This window comes from Callionymus lyra, chromosome 4 (assembly GCF_982586985.1).
Source record: "Callionymus lyra chromosome 4, fCalLyr1.hap1.1, whole genome shotgun sequence".
NCBI classification, from domain to species: Eukaryota; Metazoa; Chordata; class Actinopteri; order Syngnathiformes; family Callionymidae; genus Callionymus; species Callionymus lyra.
The window spans coordinates 22,896,484-22,918,625 of NC_141821.1; the positions used below are offsets into that span (position 1 = coordinate 22,896,484).

The window sequence follows — 22,142 nt, forward strand, 5'->3', positions numbered from 1 at the left end:
AACACTTTGTCATAACTGGGGACATGATCTCCATAAAGATGATACATCACTTCATATGTGACAGCAGAGCCGAGGATTGTAACATCTTGTTTGACACGAGTCGTGCTTTCAGAAAAGACTACCATCAGTCTGTTTTACACACTATTAAAATCACTTACTTATATATTATGTTGGTGACCCCTGGACTAAACATTTGAATGTCAAGGAAGAGTTGGTGTTGATGTTGTGGGTAGCCAATCAAACATGTGATTTAATTATGTTTTTCTTCCTCATGTTTTTTAGGCATAAGAGCCATTTAAATAAATCACTAGATCACTTTTTCTTTTTTTTTTATTGTTTCATTACACTATAATAAGCTTTGTTTATGATGAAATATGAACTGTGGGAGGAAACCAGAGTGCCCCGAGTAAACCCACGCAACACAGGAGAACATACAAACTCCACAAACACATTATCCCTGACGCTTTTCTCCACCAATTCCACCCAGCTTGAACACGTTTCTTCACCTCTTTTCCACAATCTCCTCCAGCTCTGGACAGTTGACCCTGAATACTTAAAATCCTCCACCTTCTTCATCTTCACTTCCTGTAGCCTCATCGTTCCACTTGGGTTCCTCTCATTCACACACATATACTGTCTTCATTCCTCTTCTTTCTAGAACATATCTCCACCTCTCCAGCTTCTCCTCCACCTGGTCTCTGCTCTCACCACAGATCACAATGTCATCTGCAAACATCACAGTCCATGGAGATTCCTGTCTAAACTCATCTGTCAGTCTGTCCTCCACAACCGCAAACAAGTAGAGACTCAGAGCCGAACCCTGATGTAGTCCCGTCTTCACCTTGAACTTCTCTGTCACACCTACAGCACACCTCACCCCTGTCTCACAGTTGGCATACATGTCCACAGGTATATCATCAGGACCAACTGCCTTTCCATTCTTCCTCCTCTTCAATGTCTTCCTCACCTAACCATTACTAATCTCTGCAATGTTATGGTTCACAGTAGTCACCTCTTCTCCCTTTGCTCTCTGTCCTTTTCCTCTAAGCTCTAAAGCTCTAAAAAGTACTCTTTCAATCCTCCTACTATGTGGTACCTGTCAACACATGTCCCTCTCTATCCTTAATCACCTGAACCTCCTGGACGTCTTTCCCATCTCTACCTCTCTGTTTTGTCAACCTGTATAAATCATTCTCTCCCTCCTTACTTTCCAACCTAGCATACAAGTAATTAATCATACACCCTTTGTTTAGCCTTTGTCACCTCTACCTTTGCCTTGTGCTGCCTCTCCCTGTACTCCTGTCTGCTTACTTCAGTCTTCTCAGTGTCCCGCTTTTTCTTTTCCAAACTCTTTCTCTTTATATACTCCTGCACATCGTCTATACAAGATGTAGTCTATCTAAGCGCTCCCACCTCCACTCTTATAAGTTACCCTTTGCTCATGCCTCTTCTGGAAAAAGTATTCACTACAGCTATTTGCATCCTTTTTGCAAAGTCGACCATCATCTGTCCCTCTGTGTTCCTGCCCTGGATACCAAATCTGCCCGTCACTTCTTCATTACCTCTATTTCCTGCACCAACATGTCCATTGAAGTCACCACTCTCCCACCTCTAGGGATATTCTGCATCACTTCATCCAACTAACTATAGAAGTAAACATAATTCTCCTCTAATTCACAACCCAGCCACTAATAACATTTAAAATCAAACCAAACGTGGTCATTCTTTCTGTTCTATTATATGGATTGTTTTTGTCTAGCCATCACCGGTTCCATCACATTCATTGAATTTACAAACATTTAATGTCTTAATGCGCTCTTAATAAGCACCTCAAACACCTCAACCCAGACAAGAACATGACCCTTTCTACTCCATGAAGAAATGTGGACGTTATATGTGGATGTGTATTCTGTATATGCATGTACTGTATAGTCAGTAGGAAGGAATTGGGTCCAGGCTCAAGCTCCAGATCCCCTCCTTTTGGACACAGTCGTGGTAAATAAGAAAGATAAGACATCTTCATAACATGTTGGCGGGTTATCTGGCTCTGTCTTGATAGGGGTTGACATAGAAATATCTTTTGAATATCTAACTGGTGAAGCGAAAGAAAAGGGAATTGCAGTCGGCGAGTACAAGTTTCCACTGTGCAGAGGCCAGCCTGGATGTAATTTACACCCGGCTCACCTCGGGGAGCAGCAGGGCGGGGAAGGAGTAGAAACCATTACCTCCCCTCGTAGAGCTGCCCCTCCCTCCTGGCTACCCGTGTCGGCTTTCATATAAAAATGGATCCGTTGCTATTACGACACCGGCCCGCCTCTTCGCCGAAGGTGTTTGGCAGATTCAAAAACAGGGGGGGAGGGAACCAAATAAGGCCCGTAATGGACGCGACTATTTCTTGTCAATATTAGCTCTGCTGTGACAGGATGATTCCCGCGGTCGAAAAGCTTCCTATTTTCAGACGGTAAATGGCTGAAAGTCATTTTTCTCATCTTCAGCTGGTTATGAAAACACATCACAAAACGAAGGCAGCTCGGCGGCAGCTCTCTTCTGACTCTCTCTTTTAAAAGAAAAAAAAGTCTGTCTGCGGCAGTGACAGCTGACAAGTGTTTTCATTTGACATTTTCATTCCTCTAAGTGCTGTGTCACTTTTGCCGTTTTCCCCACCATGATTGCCAACTCCAATACTAAGTCACAGTCATGGGGATATAAATCTCTATAAATGCCGATCATTAAATCAGTCATGATAGCTGAGGTGACGTTAGAGATTGAATCTAGTTTAACTTCATTTATGTGTCAAATTGGGCCGAAATACGGAATTTGAGAAGTTTTATGTTTTAATTAGCTTAGAAAAGCACCGAAGCAGGATGGTTTGTGAAGTCACTTGATAAACTTTCCAGTATCAACAACACCAGAGAGATTTAGAAAAAATATGCTTAAAGATGCCAAGATTAAAACAAAAAATAAATTACATTTAAAAGCTTGCACACAAGAGAACACAGACCTCCTCCAACCACAGACCTTTGTTCACAATATATAGCCAAAGAAAGAGAATCACTCAAATCCTTGCAAGAGCCGAGGTCTTAGACAGATAGGTTAGACACATTTATTTCATTTATTTGCTCTTTTAGGTGTCAAATGAAGAACTCTCAAATTACAGTACTTTCCATAACACATGTGCCAACCCACATCCCAGGGGACAAACTATAGCTCACCAACTCATTTTTGTGGCCTACAAACAGCTATAATCCTTGTTGGCACAGAATTGAAATACCCTGAATTTGACTGTTCAACTATATACTAAAGTGAGATAAAATAAAAAGGAAATTACACTTATATTCGACACCTATTATCTGAAGTTTTCACGTATCTGAACTTAAACAAAGGAAAGCAGCTTGGAAGTGGAGATGAGGCCAATTCTGGAGTGATGTGTTTTCTCCTGTGGGCACAGTCAGTGTACCGCAATGTTAAAGGAGGATGACTAATAAAGGTTGGCGCACAGTGAGCAGCAAAACTACGGAAAGAATGAAATTAATCAGGGAAGGAATTCCTTGAACTTTCAAGCTAGATTATCTACCAAGTAAAAAAAGTCTACAGATTTTATTCAGAATAAAATTCTGATTGAAAGTTTTCTTCTTCAAGCCTGAACTTAAAAAACAGCTGTCGCTATTTTCTCTCTAAACAAACGTGTATAAAAGGCTGAGATGCTCGATAATGAAAGTGACACGAACACTAAGCAGCAAACGTTCCTTAATTGGAAGAGACAGGGGCATGAGTAAGCAACTTTAAACTGACTCGGGAGATTGTTGCTGGCAGCACCTTCTTGTTGTCAACAAAACACGAAGGTACAGATGTCGGACCCACTTAAGCATCTGCTGGAAGTGTTTTTCTCAACTCTGACGTTTCTATTATTCACGACGGTATCTTGCGCCGTACAACCGCACTGGCCTTCAAAAATGCATTGAAGTACAAAGTGAGATTGAGATGGATAAACAGGTTCAATTATTTACATGTAGGAATAGACGACAGTCTTCAAGGATCCCTGATATCTAGATTCATGTGAGGAGTTTATCAATAAGGAGAGACTAGGGGGGAATGGCTTGGGGGGCCACGTGCTATCCTTCGCCCTCCCTCATGTATGAAGGATCACACATTGGAAAAATGTGGAAAAAAAGGAATAAATGGTAGTAAAAGTGTAAACATACAAGGTCATATCCAAATGATTATCTAGAAAATAATGATCTTTCCTTTGATCTATATTCTTTATATTTGAACTTTGTCATCCCTTGCTCTTTGTTCTCTTATTTGAACTTTGTTCCAGTTTGTGTTTTTAATAACATTTCACTGGAAACCCAATTTCTCGAAGGAGATATCCAGAGGTATTAATATAGTCCATCCATCCGTCCATCCATCCGTCCATCCATCCATCCATCCATCCATCCATCCATCCATCCATCCATCCATCCATCCATCCATCCATCCATCCATCCATCCATCCATCCATCCATCCATCCATCCATCCATCCATCCATCCATCCATCCATCCATCCATCCATCCATCCATCCATCCATCCATCCGTCCATCCATCCATCCATCCATCCATCCATCCATCCATCCATCCATCCATCCATCCATCCATGGCTGACTGACCTGCTGTTGAAATCAATTCAATTCAATTCAATTCAATTCAATTCAATTCAATTCAAATCAATAGAAGATTTTCAGATGATATTTCCGATATAACATTAGCATACAAACACTCTTTCTTATTTGATCTTTTTTAACTTTTCCCATCATTTTCGCATATCAGTAGTTTAACTATCTTGCGGTTTTGTTCATGAATGAGGGATAACGATTGGAGGTGCTTCAGTCGTGACCATGTGATGTTACTAAACAAACTCAAAATGGCAGCCAGTTAAAGCCCAGATGTGGAGGGAAGATGTCAGGTCTGTTGAAGAAGTGACCAGAGGATGGAAGTTTGAGATCTTCTCATTAAAACTTGATTTTATTAATTCGATGACTGAGAAGTGATAGCCAGACAGATTTATTGATAATATATATGACAATTCATTTCCCAAGTACATTAGTGGAATTCCTATCCAGTGAGTTTTCATAAGTCTCAATCCACTTTCGAAGGATTTATTTCTACATATTCTCACTCTTTACCAAAAATATTATGCTTGGAGTGAGGCTGAGTTTTAATGAATAAATCACAACTAGCTAACCTCTTACATCGCAAAAGGTTTTCTCTCCTGACGATGGTCTTTTAAGTTGTAAAAAACCACCCTTTTAAGTTGACAAGACCTGTTCTGAAGGTTGAAAAAAAACCTTTGGATGGTCACCATGGGAGTAAATCATAAGAGGACATGACAAAAAGCAAGCTCCTTCTAATGCTTGATCATTGTTTCTACAGTTCTAAATAGTGATGGTTTGGTGAAGCTTAATGAAGCCGTGTCCTTTTTTTAACCGCTCAATAGGTGGCGCCCTCAGTTTTAAAATGATGTAAGGTTTCAATTTAAATTAATACTGTCAAAGGAACAGAGAAATGTTGGTGACAACATTGTATTTAAGGGCTCACAGAACTCATTTATTTTATGTGTTGTTGCTCTAAAGTGTTGTCAACCATCCGTCACTGTTTGGTCGCTGCCTCGTCGCCTGAAGGCAGAAAATGAACAGAGTGGTTCAGCGTGAAAATAGCTTGAATTAGTGTTAATTTCACAGACTGCCAGCTGGCTGCCTTCGCAGGCGCTGGTCTCCGTTTTTGTACGGCATGTTTGCATTGTAAAAGCAGAATCGGGGCAATCAGGATCTTTTCACTACAAAACCTGGAGCCAGGACCCGGAACGTTTAAGAAGCAGAGGTGCGAGACGCTAGCCGAGCCACCGCCGACACCACAGCTGGCTGCTTCTGCGTCACTGCCGGCGAAACAGCCCACTGACGGAGCGTGCAGCCAGCTGGTGGCTGGGAACTGAGACATGATTAGCATTGAGACAAAACTGCAAATTAAACAACGCATAGTTGATTGAAGGTGCAAGTGAGTGAAGCTGCTCGCTGGGCGGAAGACTCACTTGGTCACCAGTTTAACTGTGTCCCTGTAGCACCTGCCATTGCGCGAGGGTTTTTAAATGATACACACTTTTTAAATGGCAATGAAATTTAGTTTTGGATATTTAATTAATTTGCTTGTTTGGACTTAATGGTTGGTTATAGCGTAATTTTTTCGGCCGATCCCGACAGACTTTGAAAAATAAGGCGAAGTCTGCTCAGTGCTAAAAGAAGGCCGAATACGTTGGAGAACCTTGGATGATTTTAAAAGGCTGTTATTTGCTAAATATTTGAGCTACAGAGCTGTAGTTTGGGCGCACGGTGACGCAGTGGTAAGCATGATCACCTCACAGCAGGAAGGTTGCTGGTTCGCTTCCAGGCTTTGGGTCCACAGTCCAAAAACATTCAGAGGTTGATTGGGAACTTGGGGAAATGTGCCTGTGACAGACTGGCGTCCTGTCCAGTGTGTCCCCCCGCTTGTCATCCAAAGAAACTAGGAGATTCCAGCCCCACACGACCCCCATTAGGGATTAAGCAGCATATAATATTGAATTAATGAACGAAGGAATTATGCCTTTTTTGGTATTTGTGGCGAACAAGGAAAACCATAAAAAATCAGGTTAATGTCATTTTAAGTCCAAGAAGAGCTCTGTAGGACTTCTGTAGCACCTGTGAGAGAACTAAGGTGACTCAAGTGCCCTCTATAGATATACAATCTCTGGTAAGTGACCAACTGATATGTTTATAAATGTAATATATTTACCAATTCAGTTGGTTGTATTTAAAAAAAAAAACAGATGGATATTTTGTTGCTGAACTCTACTTCTGCCCCTGTGGTGTCAATTGTCGGATTGATTAGAATGGTTGTGTATAAGATTATATTACGCAACTCACATGCAACTCAGACTCTTCTGGTGGAAAAGGGGGAGTAGCTTTTTCATCACCCTGATTCAAGGTCAAAGTATCTAGCTGGACAAAGTATTTCTCAACTTTAACTTACTCTGTCTCTCACGCACACAGTTTTACCCTTACAAATATTACTGACACAGCATGTGTGTGACAATGAAAATTGGTTCAAAGCACAGTTCTATTTATAAGAGAAAATAAAGCATAATTAGCATTAGAACCAGGTCATGAACATTAGGTGCATTAAAAAACATTTCAGACAGTAAAAATCAAAAGAACAGAAATGTTATAATTGTTTTTTTTTTCTAATATGTGGCCCAGTAACACATGTTCTGGTGTTGGGGACCACTAGGTAACATGATCAGTTTTTTAGATTCACTCTTTATAGCTGCATACTTCAAATTCATACATAAATATTTGCATTCTTTATTTGTTAACAGACCAAATCTAAGTCAGTTACAAAATGAGAAAAGTGTCAACTCAGCTTTTCTAGAAACATTCACACTGGAACCGAGACCAGACAAACAAGCAGGACTCTGAGAGTAGTAAGTGTGTGAAAGTCTGCTGAGTATTGATGTCCATTAGACCAAAATGTAGCTCCCGCGTACACGGCAAACATCTGATCCGTTTCCCACCGTGCTGAATCCACAGTTCCCAGCACTTAGCATTGATTATTCATGCACAGTCGCAGAAGAGAAGTGCGAGCAGAAACCGATATCACGATGATGTCAGGAGAAACCGGCAGAGAGTTCAGGTCCGGACTCTTACCTCACTACTCCAGACTTGTTCAGGGAACTTTCATTATTCCCATTAAATACTAGACAAATGTCTGCTTATTCACTGTCCCTTTTCTAATAAAAGAAAATAAAACATTTAAATGTACATTCATTTTGCCTATAACAGTAAAAATTAATTGATTAATCTGTAAAAAAAAAAATACCCAACGTTAGAAGGTATGAGGGTGAGTAGAAAATAAATCAATTTTGGTTGAACTATCACTTTAATAAATAAAAAATGTTCTTTACACTTGATAACTTAAAAATAAACGTCTTGCTGCACATTCAATTAAAAGTGGTTGTATAAAATAAATAAAATAAAATATAATATAAAATAAAATTGGTAATATTTCTTTGTCATCCAAAAACCTCCCACTTGTAAACAAACCCATCTTTTTGGTGGCATCATCAGCGCCTCCTGGGGGTCAATACTGCCTGATCATATCCTCTAGTGTTCACAACAACAGCTTCCTGTGTTCCTGTTCCTCTCACTGGACCCGGACATGCGTCAGAGGGTTGCTCGGCTCCAGAAAGCTCTTATCCAGCTTCACGTGGCTGCCAAAGGGAGAGGGACCAAGGAACTGATTTTCCAGCATCATGATAATATCACAAGCTGATTCACCATCCGGTGTTCGGTCGTCACGCTGCCACTGGTTCTCCTGAGGCTCCTTTAGTGAACCTAGCAAGGACAGAAAAAAAAAGAAAAACGTGCCCACGTATTCGTCACAACCGCCTGTGGGAACGTATTAATGCTTCGGCTAATCCGATTAACGTTAACAATACCACAGGGGAGATGTGTGCGCATCTGCAACGGACAGATAATTACCGAGCTTTACTTCATGTTTGTTTGTTTGCTTGTCGGTTTTGGTGCTGGTCAGTGTGGAGCTCAACAGCCAAGGACACATCCATGGTTGTGCACATTTAAATCTCATTGTGGATTTTCGGTAACATTTTAAAAAAAAATGTTGCCCAAGATATAATATGATAGTCTTGGATAATATAGTCAATGTTAATAAACATAAACAACTGACAAAATTATAAAGTTGCTATGATAGTCATAATGAAATCAGTCTAAAACTCACTTCTTCAGAGCAACTTAAGCAACTGGACAGCTTTGATCACATCTCTTAAATAGATGTTGGACCTCGATTGTACTCATCTGTATGTGTTTGTACAAAACTCTCTTTCCATTGAAATATTTATATTAGAAAATTATCTTCCTCCGTCCACTGAAAACATTTGTTTTTTTCTGGAGATTAAAATGTATTTACCATAACCACGCTAACTCTGCTGTGATTACAGCTGGCTGGAGGCGGGAGGCTATTATTAGGTCATAATCGATTCTGCTTTTGTAACCTCTCGTTTGCTGAGATTTCAGACGGGGGACAACTTTATAAAGTAATAACTTCAAAATATGGTCATGATAAGGGACTTACTGCAACTTGGAGAGGAAGACTTCAACATTTGAAACATGTGAGTGAGTCAGGAGAGTTGGGTTTTCATATTTGAATGTTTTTTAAACACCGTGATATGAGTGGAAGTCAAACTTCGACGGAATGAGCAACAGGAAAAGAAAGTTAAAAGAAACTCACTCAGAATTGTTGGATTTGTTTTTTTGAAGACGTAAAAAGTAGATGCAGAAATCGCCACCCACATGGAGCCTTTACATCACCCGTGTTACCAATTAATACCCAATTTATTAAATACAATGAGTGACTCATCATGCAGTTAAAACTGACTTAGACTGTGTACTCCGAAATCAGATTCCAAAGTCACAGAAGTGTTTTACTTTCAAGGCAAGGAGATGTGTATGCCAGTAGCTCATGCTCATGTCTATCAGAGATAGCATCATTTAGTTTGTTACTCTGCGATGAGTCCACTGAATTTAGCTGCATCTGTAGGAACATATTATGTTGTACTTCTCTACTTCTAGCAGTGAGCTCTTAGATAAATATCATCATCGTTTCTAGCTTAGCAATTTTCCATAGCTGACTTTGTAAAAATGGGTTCATCTCATCTTCTTTCACATATCCGGGTTCCCGTCGTGGGGGCAGCAGCTTCAGCAGGGAGGCCCAGACTTTCCTTGCTTGACCAATCACAGCAGAGTGAGCTCGGTGATGGTAAAAGAGATTTTATCTCCAGTTAAAAAACGTGTTCTCAGTGAGTGGGGCTTGAGCACATTTTCTAAAGTAAATATTTAAAAGAGAGTTTTGTACAAACAGACACACATGGATACAATAGAGGTCCAATATCTATTTAAAAGACACTCAAATCAACACATTAGTTGCCCTTTAATCCTTGTGATTCACTCGGAATTGTAGTTTTTGGCACGTCTGGTGAGTCCGTTATTAGAAACTGCTTCTAGTGAAGTATTCCATGTTTGTTGATGAAACCACTTACAAACAATATGTTGTTCTACCTCAGTAGAACTGTCGCTCAATGAGTTGTGGTCACCAGATTAGTGGCTCACGGGTTAATGATGAGCCGTTTAAAGTCAAGAATTGTATTTATCACCTACAGGTCGGGATTCTCTACTTCCAACCAAGCGTGTTTCGCTGCATCCTCCTCCGATGGGTCCGACTGCTGGGCTTCGCCACTGTCTACGGGACACTGACTTTAAAGTTGTACAGGTAAGACAAACTCACACTCACACATCTACACACATTTTAACTTCTCGTTGAGCAAGCAGCCAGCAGGCTTCATCAATCCTGCCATAGTTTTTTTTTTTGTTTTGGGTGGTTTCTATGCCTCGTTAAGGAGATGGAAGTTAAAGTAATTAAGGAAACATCGGTAGCATCGGCCTCAGAGGAGCCTCGGCTGAATGACGGTCGGCAGACGAGAGTGTGTGAGGGCAAGTAAAGACCTCAATAAAAGGTGCTGAATTGTAATTGTTGTGGGTCTGCGGGGTGTTTTGTCAGACCGATCCGTCCAGGGATTATGATGAAGACGCTGATTAAGAGAATATGGCCGACGCGCCAAAACCCGTAGCGATGGAAGTTAACGTACTGCGTAGATCAATTTTTGATGGGGGGCTCATTAGTGTGGAGAGCAGCGGACACTTCATCAATGTGTGTGAAGGGCAGAGACTAATAATAGCCACAGAGAGTCGTGTGTTTGTGTTGGAGGACGGTTGGAGCCCGAGTTGTTGTGGTTGTCTGAGCACAGCTAGCTGTTTTTTTAAGCAAATAATTGAACACCGGTGCTGTTGTGGTCTCATTAGGAAAGCTGGGCATTGTTTTGTTTTTTTCATTAAGGCACCTCCTGACACCTCTTCCAATATTTATAGCAGATAATTAATTATTATGAAACTTTTTCTGTAGATTATGGAACACTTTTATTTTAATTTGTCTTGTTTATTGGTGAAAAACGCTTAAAACAAAATGTTTTAAAATCAGATGAAAGGGTTAAACATTCTTCAATCAGTCGTCTTTTGTATCATATCATCATTTAAAAACAATTCTCAGAGATGGTTCAGAGCTCAGTAGGTGGCGCCCTCAATTTAAAAATGATGTGAGATCTTAGTAAAGTCGCTGTTGAGGGGGCCTTCTAGGAAAGCCCAGGGTCCTGACAACATTCCTGGTCGTGTCCTGAGAGACTGTCCCGAGGAGCTCACAGATGTGGTCACCGGGATCTTCAACTCCTCACTGAGACAAGCTATTGTCCCCACATGCCTCAAAGCCACCACAATCATCCCAGTCTTGAAGAAGTCGTCCCCCTCCAGCTACAACGACTACCGTCCGATCGCACTCACTCCCATCCTCATGAAGAGCTCCCCCCTGCCCTGGACCCCTTCCAGTTTGCATATCGGTCTAACTGCTCGACTGATCATGCCATATCTGCTTCCCTCCACTCAGCCCTCACCCACCTGGAGACTAAAGACTCATACGTGAGAATGCTGTTCATTGACTTCAGCTCAGCTTTCAACACTATCATCCCCTAGCAGCTCATCCATAAACTGGACCAGTTGGAACTCAACACCTCCCTGTGCAACTGGCTGTTGGACTTCCTGACGGGGAGACCACAGACAGTGCGAGTCGGCAGTAACACCTCCAGCACCATCACACCGAACATAGGGCCCCCCCCCAAGGATGTGTGCTGAGCCCCCTCCTCTTCACTCTGCTGACCCTTGAGTGCACTCCATCATCCAGTTCCAACCTCTTCATCAAGTTTGCTGACGACACTGTGGTGGGTCTCTTCAACAACAGCGATGAGTCGGTCTACAGGTGTGAGGGAAACAGGCTGGCAACGTGGTGCAAAGATAATAATCTCCACCTGAACGTGGAGAAGACTAAGGTCATTGTGGACTTCAGGAGAGTGCACACCCAGCATCCACCACTAACCATCGCCAGAGCTGCAGTGGAGAGGGTGAGCAGCACCAAGTTCCTGGGTGTGCATATCTCTGAAGATCTCTCCTGGAGCCACAATACAGCATCACTGGCCAAAAAAGCCCACCCTCGCCTGTACTGCACCTATGGTGCTCACCTTTTACAGAGGCACTATCGACAGAACCTGTCAAGCTGCATCACCATGTGGTACGGCGCCTGCACCGTGTCCTGCCGCAAGACCCTGCATCGCATTGTGAGAGCAGCTGAGAGGATCATTGATGTCACTTGAACTTTTACTAGTGGACTCAAAAATAAAAACCTTATTTCATGAAGCTGATCCACTGATTTACATTCATATTCTGATTTACTGGATATAACAGCCCATAATTTACTAATTCAAATAAATCCTACTGTTTGATAATTTGAAACATAATTGATTGCATTAGACAGAAAGTCGGGCTATAATTCTGGAGCTTGCTCACGTAACACACACGGCAAAGCTGCATTCAATTGTGATATATTTTGGTGACACTTCTTGCATCCAAGTAGTCATGATTACTGGCAACAAAACAACTTTCTTCTTCTCTCCAGTCTTATCTGTCATGGAACGTTAACAAAGGAGATAAATATACAGTTTATTTTTCAATTAAAAAAAGAGGTTTAGACAACCCATAATGCGTTACTAACAATTGTCTGCAAGATGGCGACAGATTTATATCTCTAGAGTCCGAAATCACAAATAATATAAATAACTCGAAAAAATTAAGTCCAGAAACTGAGGGCCGGCCGAAGCTGACGTTAGTTCCTGGTGATTCCGACGTAAACAAGGACTCAATGGCTTTAGTTTGACAGCGTTCTAATGAAACATCACATCATATTTAAACTGATGGCGCCACCTACTGACCTCTAAGCAACATGACACTTCATGAAGCTTCATCAGACCATCACTATTATCTAGATGATTGATACGATGTGAAAGTATGAAGAAAAAAAAGAATTTAGACACTGACGTCTGGTTCAATCAGATCTTTCGGAGGATTTGTTTAAATGACCTTGATGGAACTGCACTCTCTATATCTATATATGCTATTAATTGATGATGTAATGAGGTCTCTTGAAACAGCTGATGAGGTATCATGATACAATGTCTTTGTTTTTCAAAGACCACTAGATGGCACTTTAAGTTTGAAAATGGTTTCATTGATTTCGTACAGTGGTTCTTAACCTGGGTTCGATCGAACCCTAGGGGTTCGGTGAGTCGGTCTCAGGGGTTCGGCAGAGCCTCCGCCGCTGAGGTCCGGACACACCCGAATTATCGTGTAGTAGTCAAGGTGCGACTGTCGTGATAGTATGTCGTGTGATTTCTTTGTTCATATTTTAATCCTAACTATGTCGGGCAAAAGAAGAAAGTGGTCGGACGAATATGTACAACATGGATTCACATGTATCACAGAACGTGATGGGAGTGAGCGTCATATCCGCATGATTTGCAACGCCAAGTTGAGCACCGGAAAAACTGAAGGAACACTTCTCGTAGCTGCATGGAGATGGGGAATACAAGAAAAAAAATGTTTTATTTAATATGAAACTGGTGGGGTTCGGTACTTCCAACAAGGTTAAGAACCACTGATTTAGTAGATCATGATACCTCATCAGCTGTTTCATAAGGCCTCACCACTACTATAAATTTGTAATAGCGTCTGTACATTTACTTTACATGTAAATCAGTGGCTTTCGATCCAACTATAACTACTATACGCGCATGAATAGCGAAGAATAAAACCCATTTCTCCCTGTACAGAATGGTGAATTCTTCAAAAGATTTGCGCAACCAGATGGTAATCAGAAAACAACCAAAATGTACGTCTGACACTAAAAATCTAAATTAAATCTTGACTCACTTTTTAAAGTTGTTTTTTTGTTCGAAAAGACATACAAAGTTGAGAATGAATTTACCTCCTTGGCGGAGGTAGTAAGAAGACCTGCAGCCCACAGTGAATTGTGCAGTTTAAAATTGATGGATCTAAAAAACGCGCTGACATGAATGTTTGTTTGTAAATTAGGGTTCTTAAGGTGTTCCTGTCGCGCACCGCACAGAGGATCCCCTACATGACCAGCTGGCGAGTGCTGCGTCTGCTGGGCATCATCCTGCTGATCGTCTGCTGGTTCCTGGTGGCCTGGACATCTGCCGTCTGCCAGAGTCCGGACAGAAAGTTGGCGCTCATCGACGTTGGCTACACGCCGGACGGGCTGCAGTTCAGCATGTGCCTGCTGGATCGTTGGGACTACATGATGGCTGTCGGTGAGTCCAACAGCTGCTGGTGGTCCTGATTAGATTTAGGATGTTTCAGCTTATTACTAAGCAAGTTTAAAGCATATATTCAAGAGTTAATGTGAGATCAAGCAAGTGCAGACTCGTCGTAGAACAAGAAACTTTTCTAACTGCGCCAGTAAAGGGCAACAAATGCAAACCAGGAGCTCCAGAAGGAAGCAGCTTCTCCCAGAGATTTGCATGTCGTTTGCTGAATCAGGCAACTCGATATATAAAACTGTGATCTTTGTCGGAGGAAACAGATGGACCCGGGCAGAACCCGCTGTGCCGGTACCAGCGCGGCACTTTCATCAGGCTTATTAGGAGGTTGCTGATAAGTCTGCAGAGGTCAGCTCTGACGCCACCTGCATGCGGCGCAGGAATTACAAACTCTCAGATGTGCAGGTGTTTGATGATGAGTCCAAAACGCTTCTGATCTTCTCCTCCTCTGAAGCATTTAGAATTAGTTTCAACCACCAGAACGTTGTAGGTTTATATGAGTAAACAACCCAGAATTAAATAATTAGGAAAGAATATAAGTTCTTAAAAGTATTATTAGTACTAATGATGGTTTAATAAGATCTCATGATGTATCATGATACACTTTTTTTTATTTTGAAAGGCCACTAGTTGTCCCTCTGATGTGTTTTTTAATCTGGCATTATTTCCTGAATTAGAGTGTAAGTAAGTAAGTAAGTAAGTAATATTTACTTATATAGCGCTTTTCGAGACCAGGGTCACAAAGCGCTTTAACAATCAAAACAATACTCAAAACAGTACATACTTCAAAGATCCATCTAGTGACCTTTTAAAATGAAGACACTGTATCATGATATCTCATCAGCTGTTTCAGGAGGTCTCATCAACCCTGATGAAGCTTCATGAAGCAGTGTCACTATTTTCAGAGCCCACTAGATGTCGATCTCTACACTATTGAATAAGTATTATAATGAAACATCACATCACTTTCAAAGCGATGGCGCCACCTACTGACCTTTAAACAACATGACACAAAAGTATTCATATAAAATTTATTGTTTAATATTCTGTTGAAGTCAATTCTTTAGTGCCGAATTGAGGGAAGATATTCAAAAATAAAATCTTAACAATTATTAAATGGCTTATTATCAAAATAAGTATATATAAGTATATATTTATTTTTTAATTATTAGGCAACAATCTCTCTTAAATCATTTCCACAAAAAAGTGATATAATGTAACTATTTTATGTGGATATTATTAAAAATCGATTCTAGTATTATTCTCAGATAAAACATAAATACCTTTCCATAGATTATAACATTTTATGGAAAGATAAGTTTACCGTCATCACGTCAAGTCTCTTCAGACAATCTAGTGAGCAGGTTATTACATTGTTCCCACGTTATGAGCAACAAACGTGACGTGCAGCACCTGACAGCTGAACTAACAAAGCTCTGGCACCACAAAAGCCAAAATAATGGAAGTGGCAGACGTGTTTATTTTTGTTCGAGAGAGACGCATGTGATGTTGCCATGACGGTACAGAAAATATTTTAATGGCTTCTTTTGAGGCGCCCGTTCACTTGTGTTGTACAATCATGTGTCAAGCGAGTGCTTAGCTGTGAATGGGTTGCGTGGAAAGGACATTTTCTGGCCTGTATAGAATTTTTTTTTTTTCATTTTGTTTCCACAGCTGAGTTCCTTTTCCTCCTGTGGGCGGTCTACCTGTGTTACGCCGTGAGGACGGTGCCGTCGGCTTTCCACGAGCCTCGATACATGGCCATTGCCGTCCACAATGAGCTGGTCCTCTCTGCCATATTCTATATCATCAGGTAACACTTCACAATCGCAGTGAACATGTTAACTTTTCACGGTTGTCTCTGCCCTGTTTTATTTGGATTTTTCTCACATTCATTATATGAGATATATAATATGATATGAATGAACAAATTAAGATACTGAAATTAAACATATGATATCATAAACATCTATATTATTCTGTTTATAAGAAACATAATGTAAAATTTAGCTGATGTTATGGCTCTTAAAACTAGTGATGGGTTGACGAGGCATCTTGATACCGTGTCTTCATTTTGAAAGGCCACTAGATAGCACTCTTAGTTTGAAAATGAAACCAGGTGCATTGAATAATATAATAATATCAGTTCTAAGCTAATCAGCTGTATCATAAGGCATTATCAACCCATCATTAGAAACAACAATGTCCAACTAGTATTTTAACTAAAATGAACACTTTATGAATCATTTTCGAACTTAAAAATAGTGTAGAACAATCCGTTTTCACAGCTTTCTTCTTAATTTACGCTGGGTTTTATTTTATTTCAGGGTTAAAAATGTAATTAAATAAACCAAAATAAACGTTTTATTTTTTTTACAAGATGCAGTAAGTCCCTAATCATGACCATGTTTTGAAGTTATTACCTTATTAAGTTACACCACGTCTGAAATCTCGGCGAACAAGAGGTAACGAGAGCTCAGTCCACCATGAAACATTGCTCTTCCTGCAGTAGTGAAGAACGCCCTGCTTCTTTCTTTATACAACGAGTCCCTTGGAGGTGGAGACTTCCGGGTTTCGATAATGTGCAGTGAAAATAATCAATATTTGCTTATGTGGTTGTGGTTATAGTTAATAGGATTTAATCTCCAGAAAATTGCTTTGTGTGGGCGGGACTTAAGCTCATTTACTAATGTAAATACTTCGATGAAAATAGAGTTTTGCAAAAACAGACACATACTGATGATAAAATAGAGGCCCAAGATCAATTTAAGTCCACACTTAAATCAACACATAAGTTGTTCTTTAAATATCTATGAGGATTTTCAATGCTTGAATTTAAAAATCCAAGCCAACGATGTAATTTTCTGGAAAGATGGAAAGAGCATCACAATTTAATTATGACCTCAACACTGGTTGTTGTTCACCACACAAAAATACCTGCTTTTTCAAGCCTTTGATTCTCTCCGTGGTTGTCATACTGACATCCTTGTCCTCCACGTTGTTTCCTCCTTTCCATCCGACATAGGCAAGTGGAGGGGCTCCGTCGTTCTGCTCTTGTGGGGTTTGTCTTTTTATTGTGGGGGAAATCACCATCTCCCTCCAGTGTACATGTCAAAAAACCGCAGCGCACGGTTTATAAATGAGATGTTTTGGCTGACACTGCCGCTGCTTCTCCTAGCGGGAATCCCTCTAATTGAGAGCTCCACTCCATCACATAATTTACTAATGAACCGTGTCAGAGTGATTTATGACTTTTTCTACCCGGACAGCATAAATAGCTTGAATTATCGGCAGTCAGATTTTCAGTTATGATTTAATATCCATCGCCGATAAATCAGATTTCAGGCTCGAATTAGATTGAAGAGCCACGTTTTGTATTTTGGGCTGAACAGCTGCCTGCTCGTGATCGCACAAACAACTCATTTAGTCCCGATAGCTTGTTGTGGCTTTTGTCCCCCCGTCAGAAATAGCTGTATGACACCTGTAATAAATTGGAACACTTGCCACGGTTCGGCGAGTGGATGCTGACTGGCTATCACAAGGGATTCTGGCAAACACCGTCGCTTGTTAGTGGCATCCGGTATCTATTTGTGTTACTCACAGAAGCTCCCATCTGATCCCAGGGTGGCTAGTTAAAGCTCAGAACCTGGTGTTTGCTTTCAGCGTCATCAGGGAGAATATCAGAGTAGCTTTCTATGTCGATAATAGTTCTACAAAACTGTATTAATTTAGTTTCTCAACAAAACATATGAGCGGGTGTCATTAAGTGCTGGGATTTACCACAAACACACACAGACTACCTCACAACCATGCATAAGGAGCCCTGTGACGAGATTCTTTCCCCCAGTTGAGCAGCCAAATAACACCGCTGTCATTTCCTTTCTTCTTTGATTTATCGATTGCCTGCACTTGAGAAATATATTTCCTGGCATTAGCCTCAACTTAAAAGCCTCTCCAAGGACTAACTGACTTACTAATATGAAGGCTTCTTAGTTTGGACATGCATACTTTATCCAGCCATCCAACTCGACCACAGGTGTCACACTGGTCCCGTAAAGGGCTGAGACGGTGCAGGTTTTGGATCCAACCAGTCAAGCAAATATAGTTGAACTAATCAGGTGTCTGAAGATAGTGATCAGTTGCTTGTCAGTCATGTGCTGCTTGTTTAATCTCTTTAATTGTTCTAGGACCTCTATAATACTCATCACTATGTTTCTTTTTGCACAAAACTCTCATTTAATAAAGATATTTACATTAGAAAATAGACTTAAACCCACCCACTTAAAAAGCGCTGTTTTTGCTGAGAAGAAGTCTCATCCAAGCAACCACGCCCACTCTGCTCTGATTGGTCACAAAAACACAAGTTGCATTCAAGGACTCACGTAAATTTAACCTCAGCACTAAAACTCCTGTTTTGTACATTAAAAATGAATAATAAAAATAAGGTTTGCTGCTTAATGTACACATTACAAAAACACCTAAAGGCAGAAATAACTCACCTTGTTTACTTAAATATTTATGTTGTTTCACGATTAACATGTAGGTACTTTACCGATTAAGGGCTTCTAGGAGAGGACACCTCCGCCAGAGTGATGTCAGAATGTATAATCCAAACTGCAATCTCGTTTGGCGATATTTCAGACGGGAGATAACTTTATTAAGTAATAACTTTAAAACGGAGCAACGTCATGATGAATGACCTACTGCATTTTGAAGAGGACGACTTTTTGAACATGTGAATAAGACAGGAGAGTTGGGTTTTCACATTAGGTGCCCTTTAACTCATGTGTGATAGACTAGTTGGAACAAAACCCGTACTATCTCGGCCTTTCTCTGGACAAGTTTGACACCAACTAGATGATATAAACCTGATTAACCCTTGTGTTTGTGGTATCCCTTGTGTTGCCTTTGGGTCAACGTGAACGACCTCGGGCTAACCGAGTCACCTTGACCTTGAGGTAACACAAAGGTTAAGATTATAATGATAGTGGCATTATGTGTGGGGATTAAGTCTATTTTAATAGTCCCGGACAAATGGATCGAACGTCCCTGCCCTACAAAAAGAGTACCACAATTTGTGGGGCCACATGGCTGGCTGATATAAAAAGGGTATCTTTTATAGACAACCTGTGGTGCTCAGGAAAACTCACAACTAGACAGCAAGAATTTCCATAAATTCCTAAAGATGAGGATGCGATGTCATGGCGTCGTGTTGAAAAAGTCAGTTCAAAATGTTAGGAATTGGGACATTGTCTTGAAATAAGCATGTAGTCTCATTTTGATATTTTACTTGTTTTTTGTGAGATTGTTTATGTTTTTTCTGTGTTTTAAGCATTGTTCTATTTCACTGTTTTGTTCTTGTGATATAAGTTACCTGTTTTCATTAGCTTGCAAAAAAGGTAATTGCTGGCTGACTTAAATAGTTGTCCCATGACTATGACCGAGTCAAAGTCTGAGAAAGACTTTTGAAATGTACTAACCAGATCAGATTTTTATAGACTGTGACCTGGTCTTTTCAGTCTGTTTAACCTTAAAAGAGCATTTGTATCTTAGTCCAAGTCTTGCCTAGTCTGTGACCTGGTCTTGTTAGTCCATCTAAAAAGTATTTCTTAGATTGTCTATTGTGGTCTTCTTATCTCCAAGGACTCTGACCAGATCATACATAGCAAGTCTTGCCTAGACTTTAACCAAGTCGTGTATATTATTTAAAGCCTTCCCTGTAACGTGAACTGTTCCCTTTTACTCACTACCCAAACTTTCTTGTAAGTCCAGCTTAAAAGTCTTCACTCAAAAAAGCTAAGATACCTCTAGATATTTAATGGTGGAATCAAAAACAGAAAACTTTTAGTGTTGTAAACACAACACTGGAATTTGTTGTTCTGGCATTACAGAATATAAAAATGAAATAATAATTCATAAAATAGATTCATAAAATCGAACACAATACATAAAGTAAAATAAGAGACATCACAATAAAATACCATATAAATAAACAATTAATAATTAATAATAAAAATGAAACAAACATTACATTTAACTAAACAATATTCATGATCCAAACAGCAGACGGGTAGAAAAAGAGAACATCATCTTTTACAAAGAGATTCCTCTCACGGTGTTGTTTATCCATAATTATCTTGTTTCCAACAACTGCTGTCGATCAAGCATGAACGTGGACTGAAGACCAACCTTGTTACAAAACTCAGGTCACTGCACCTGTTATTGTCAACAAGAAAGATGTGTTCTTGTTGGCAAAAAGGATTGTCCAAGTAGTGCTTCATAAGATCAAAGGAACTGACTCCTACATGGATACATCTCTGCAAAGACATTAAGTCCACGTCCTAGAAGCAACAGACAAAATGAAAAAATATATGACCGTGGAATAAATACACTTTATCTGCTGAGTGTCAAGATTTCAAGGATGAATCTATTCATCACACAAGACAAATCCATGAATAGATTCCAGTGAAGATGAGCTGGTGTGTTATCAGTTAAGAAGCAAAAGGAACATTTGTTTATGGTGTCCACATTTAACTGGCTTGCAATGCTTTTGAAACAACCACGCTATCCATCTACCCGCCTTTTTTCATCGACGTGTCATTTATTACAAAAAAAACAACCTCATGTACACGACACAAGTAGACAGTACCAACACTGTGAAAGATTCAACTACTTTGTCTGTGTGTTATTATCATAATCTTCCCCAGATGTACTGGATTTTAAGTGATAGTTCACCCAAAATGACTCATTTAAGTTAAACATGGACATCAGTCTGAGCGACGCATAACCACTTGTTTCTGAATTCACACAACTCTCAAACAGATTTTACTTGAATTGTTTAACAAGCAATTGGCTCTTCTGTGGAGTGTGTGAGAGTGGAGGGTCTATGTTTGCCGTGGAATTAACCAGTGGCCAATAATTCAGTTAATTCCTTTATAGGGATCTTTGTTGCCAATAGCATTTTAAATATACCAAACCAGCTTGATATAATATTGCCTTTCGGTCTCAGACTGCACCCCAGCGTTTTCTTCAGTGTTTTTGTTTCACTCCTGACAGGTTCACACTTGCTCCTGAGCTTCATCCGGACTGGATGCTGCTGCTTTTCTTCACGCACACCCACCTGACTGTCACTGTCACTCTGGGTCTGCTTCTTATTCCTAAGGTATGTTTCAACGCACCTCTTTCAGTCACGACGAGACAACTAAGTAAAAGTGTGCAGCGACACTAGAAGTGGCACATTTGTGGCATTTTTAGTTGTCTCATGTATTAACGGATAGAGATGAAAATATCTTGTTAGGTTCCATAATCGAACATGTTTTAAACCTCTTGGTTACCTTTTCTTTATCTTACAATTTCTGAATCTTTTTCTTTAATCCGACAATTACGGTTGGAATAACATACAACAAGTCTTTTTCATGAAACAGGAGTAAATCTATGAGCATATTTGTACGTAAAGGTCTGCCATTCTTTTTATTTGGCCTACAAACTACAAACAATTATTCAAATTCAAATTCAAATTAATTAATGTATACATTAATTCATTCAAATTAATATAAAGCTATGGTGTGTAAACTAATTAGAAACAACATTTTCAAGGGCTATGCAGGGAAGGAAAATGAATGAACAAAATTAAAATATTGAAACTTATACTTACACAAGTTCATATTTCCTCTAAAGAAAATTATTTCGACCCAGAACCCTTAGCAACAGTAAAAAAAAGATTATCCATTGATAAACAGTAACAGCACACTTTTCACCACAGTTCTTTTAAATAGCAGAAT

The 22,142-nt window shown here is 40.0% G+C and overlaps 2 protein-coding genes across 3 annotated transcripts in view; both read left to right on the forward strand.

The window, feature by feature from the left end:
* Positions 1-22,142, forward strand: part of thnsl1 (threonine synthase like 1) — a 258,025-nt gene that overhangs the window by 62,677 nt on the left and 173,206 nt on the right. The gene's annotated exons all lie outside the window — the stretch shown is intronic.
* Positions 1-22,142, forward strand: part of gpr158a (G protein-coupled receptor 158a) — a 78,963-nt gene that overhangs the window by 48,028 nt on the left and 8,793 nt on the right. For both annotated transcript variants that reach the window (XM_087789238.1, XM_087789239.1), the window contains exons 6-9: positions 10,246-10,355; positions 14,114-14,352; positions 16,036-16,174; positions 21,418-21,523. In XM_087789238.1, coding sequence (XP_087645364.1) covers positions 10,246-10,355; positions 14,114-14,352; positions 16,036-16,174; positions 21,418-21,523 — 594 coding nt within the window. The remainder of the gene's footprint in view (positions 1-10,245; positions 10,356-14,113; positions 14,353-16,035; positions 16,175-21,417; positions 21,524-22,142) is intronic.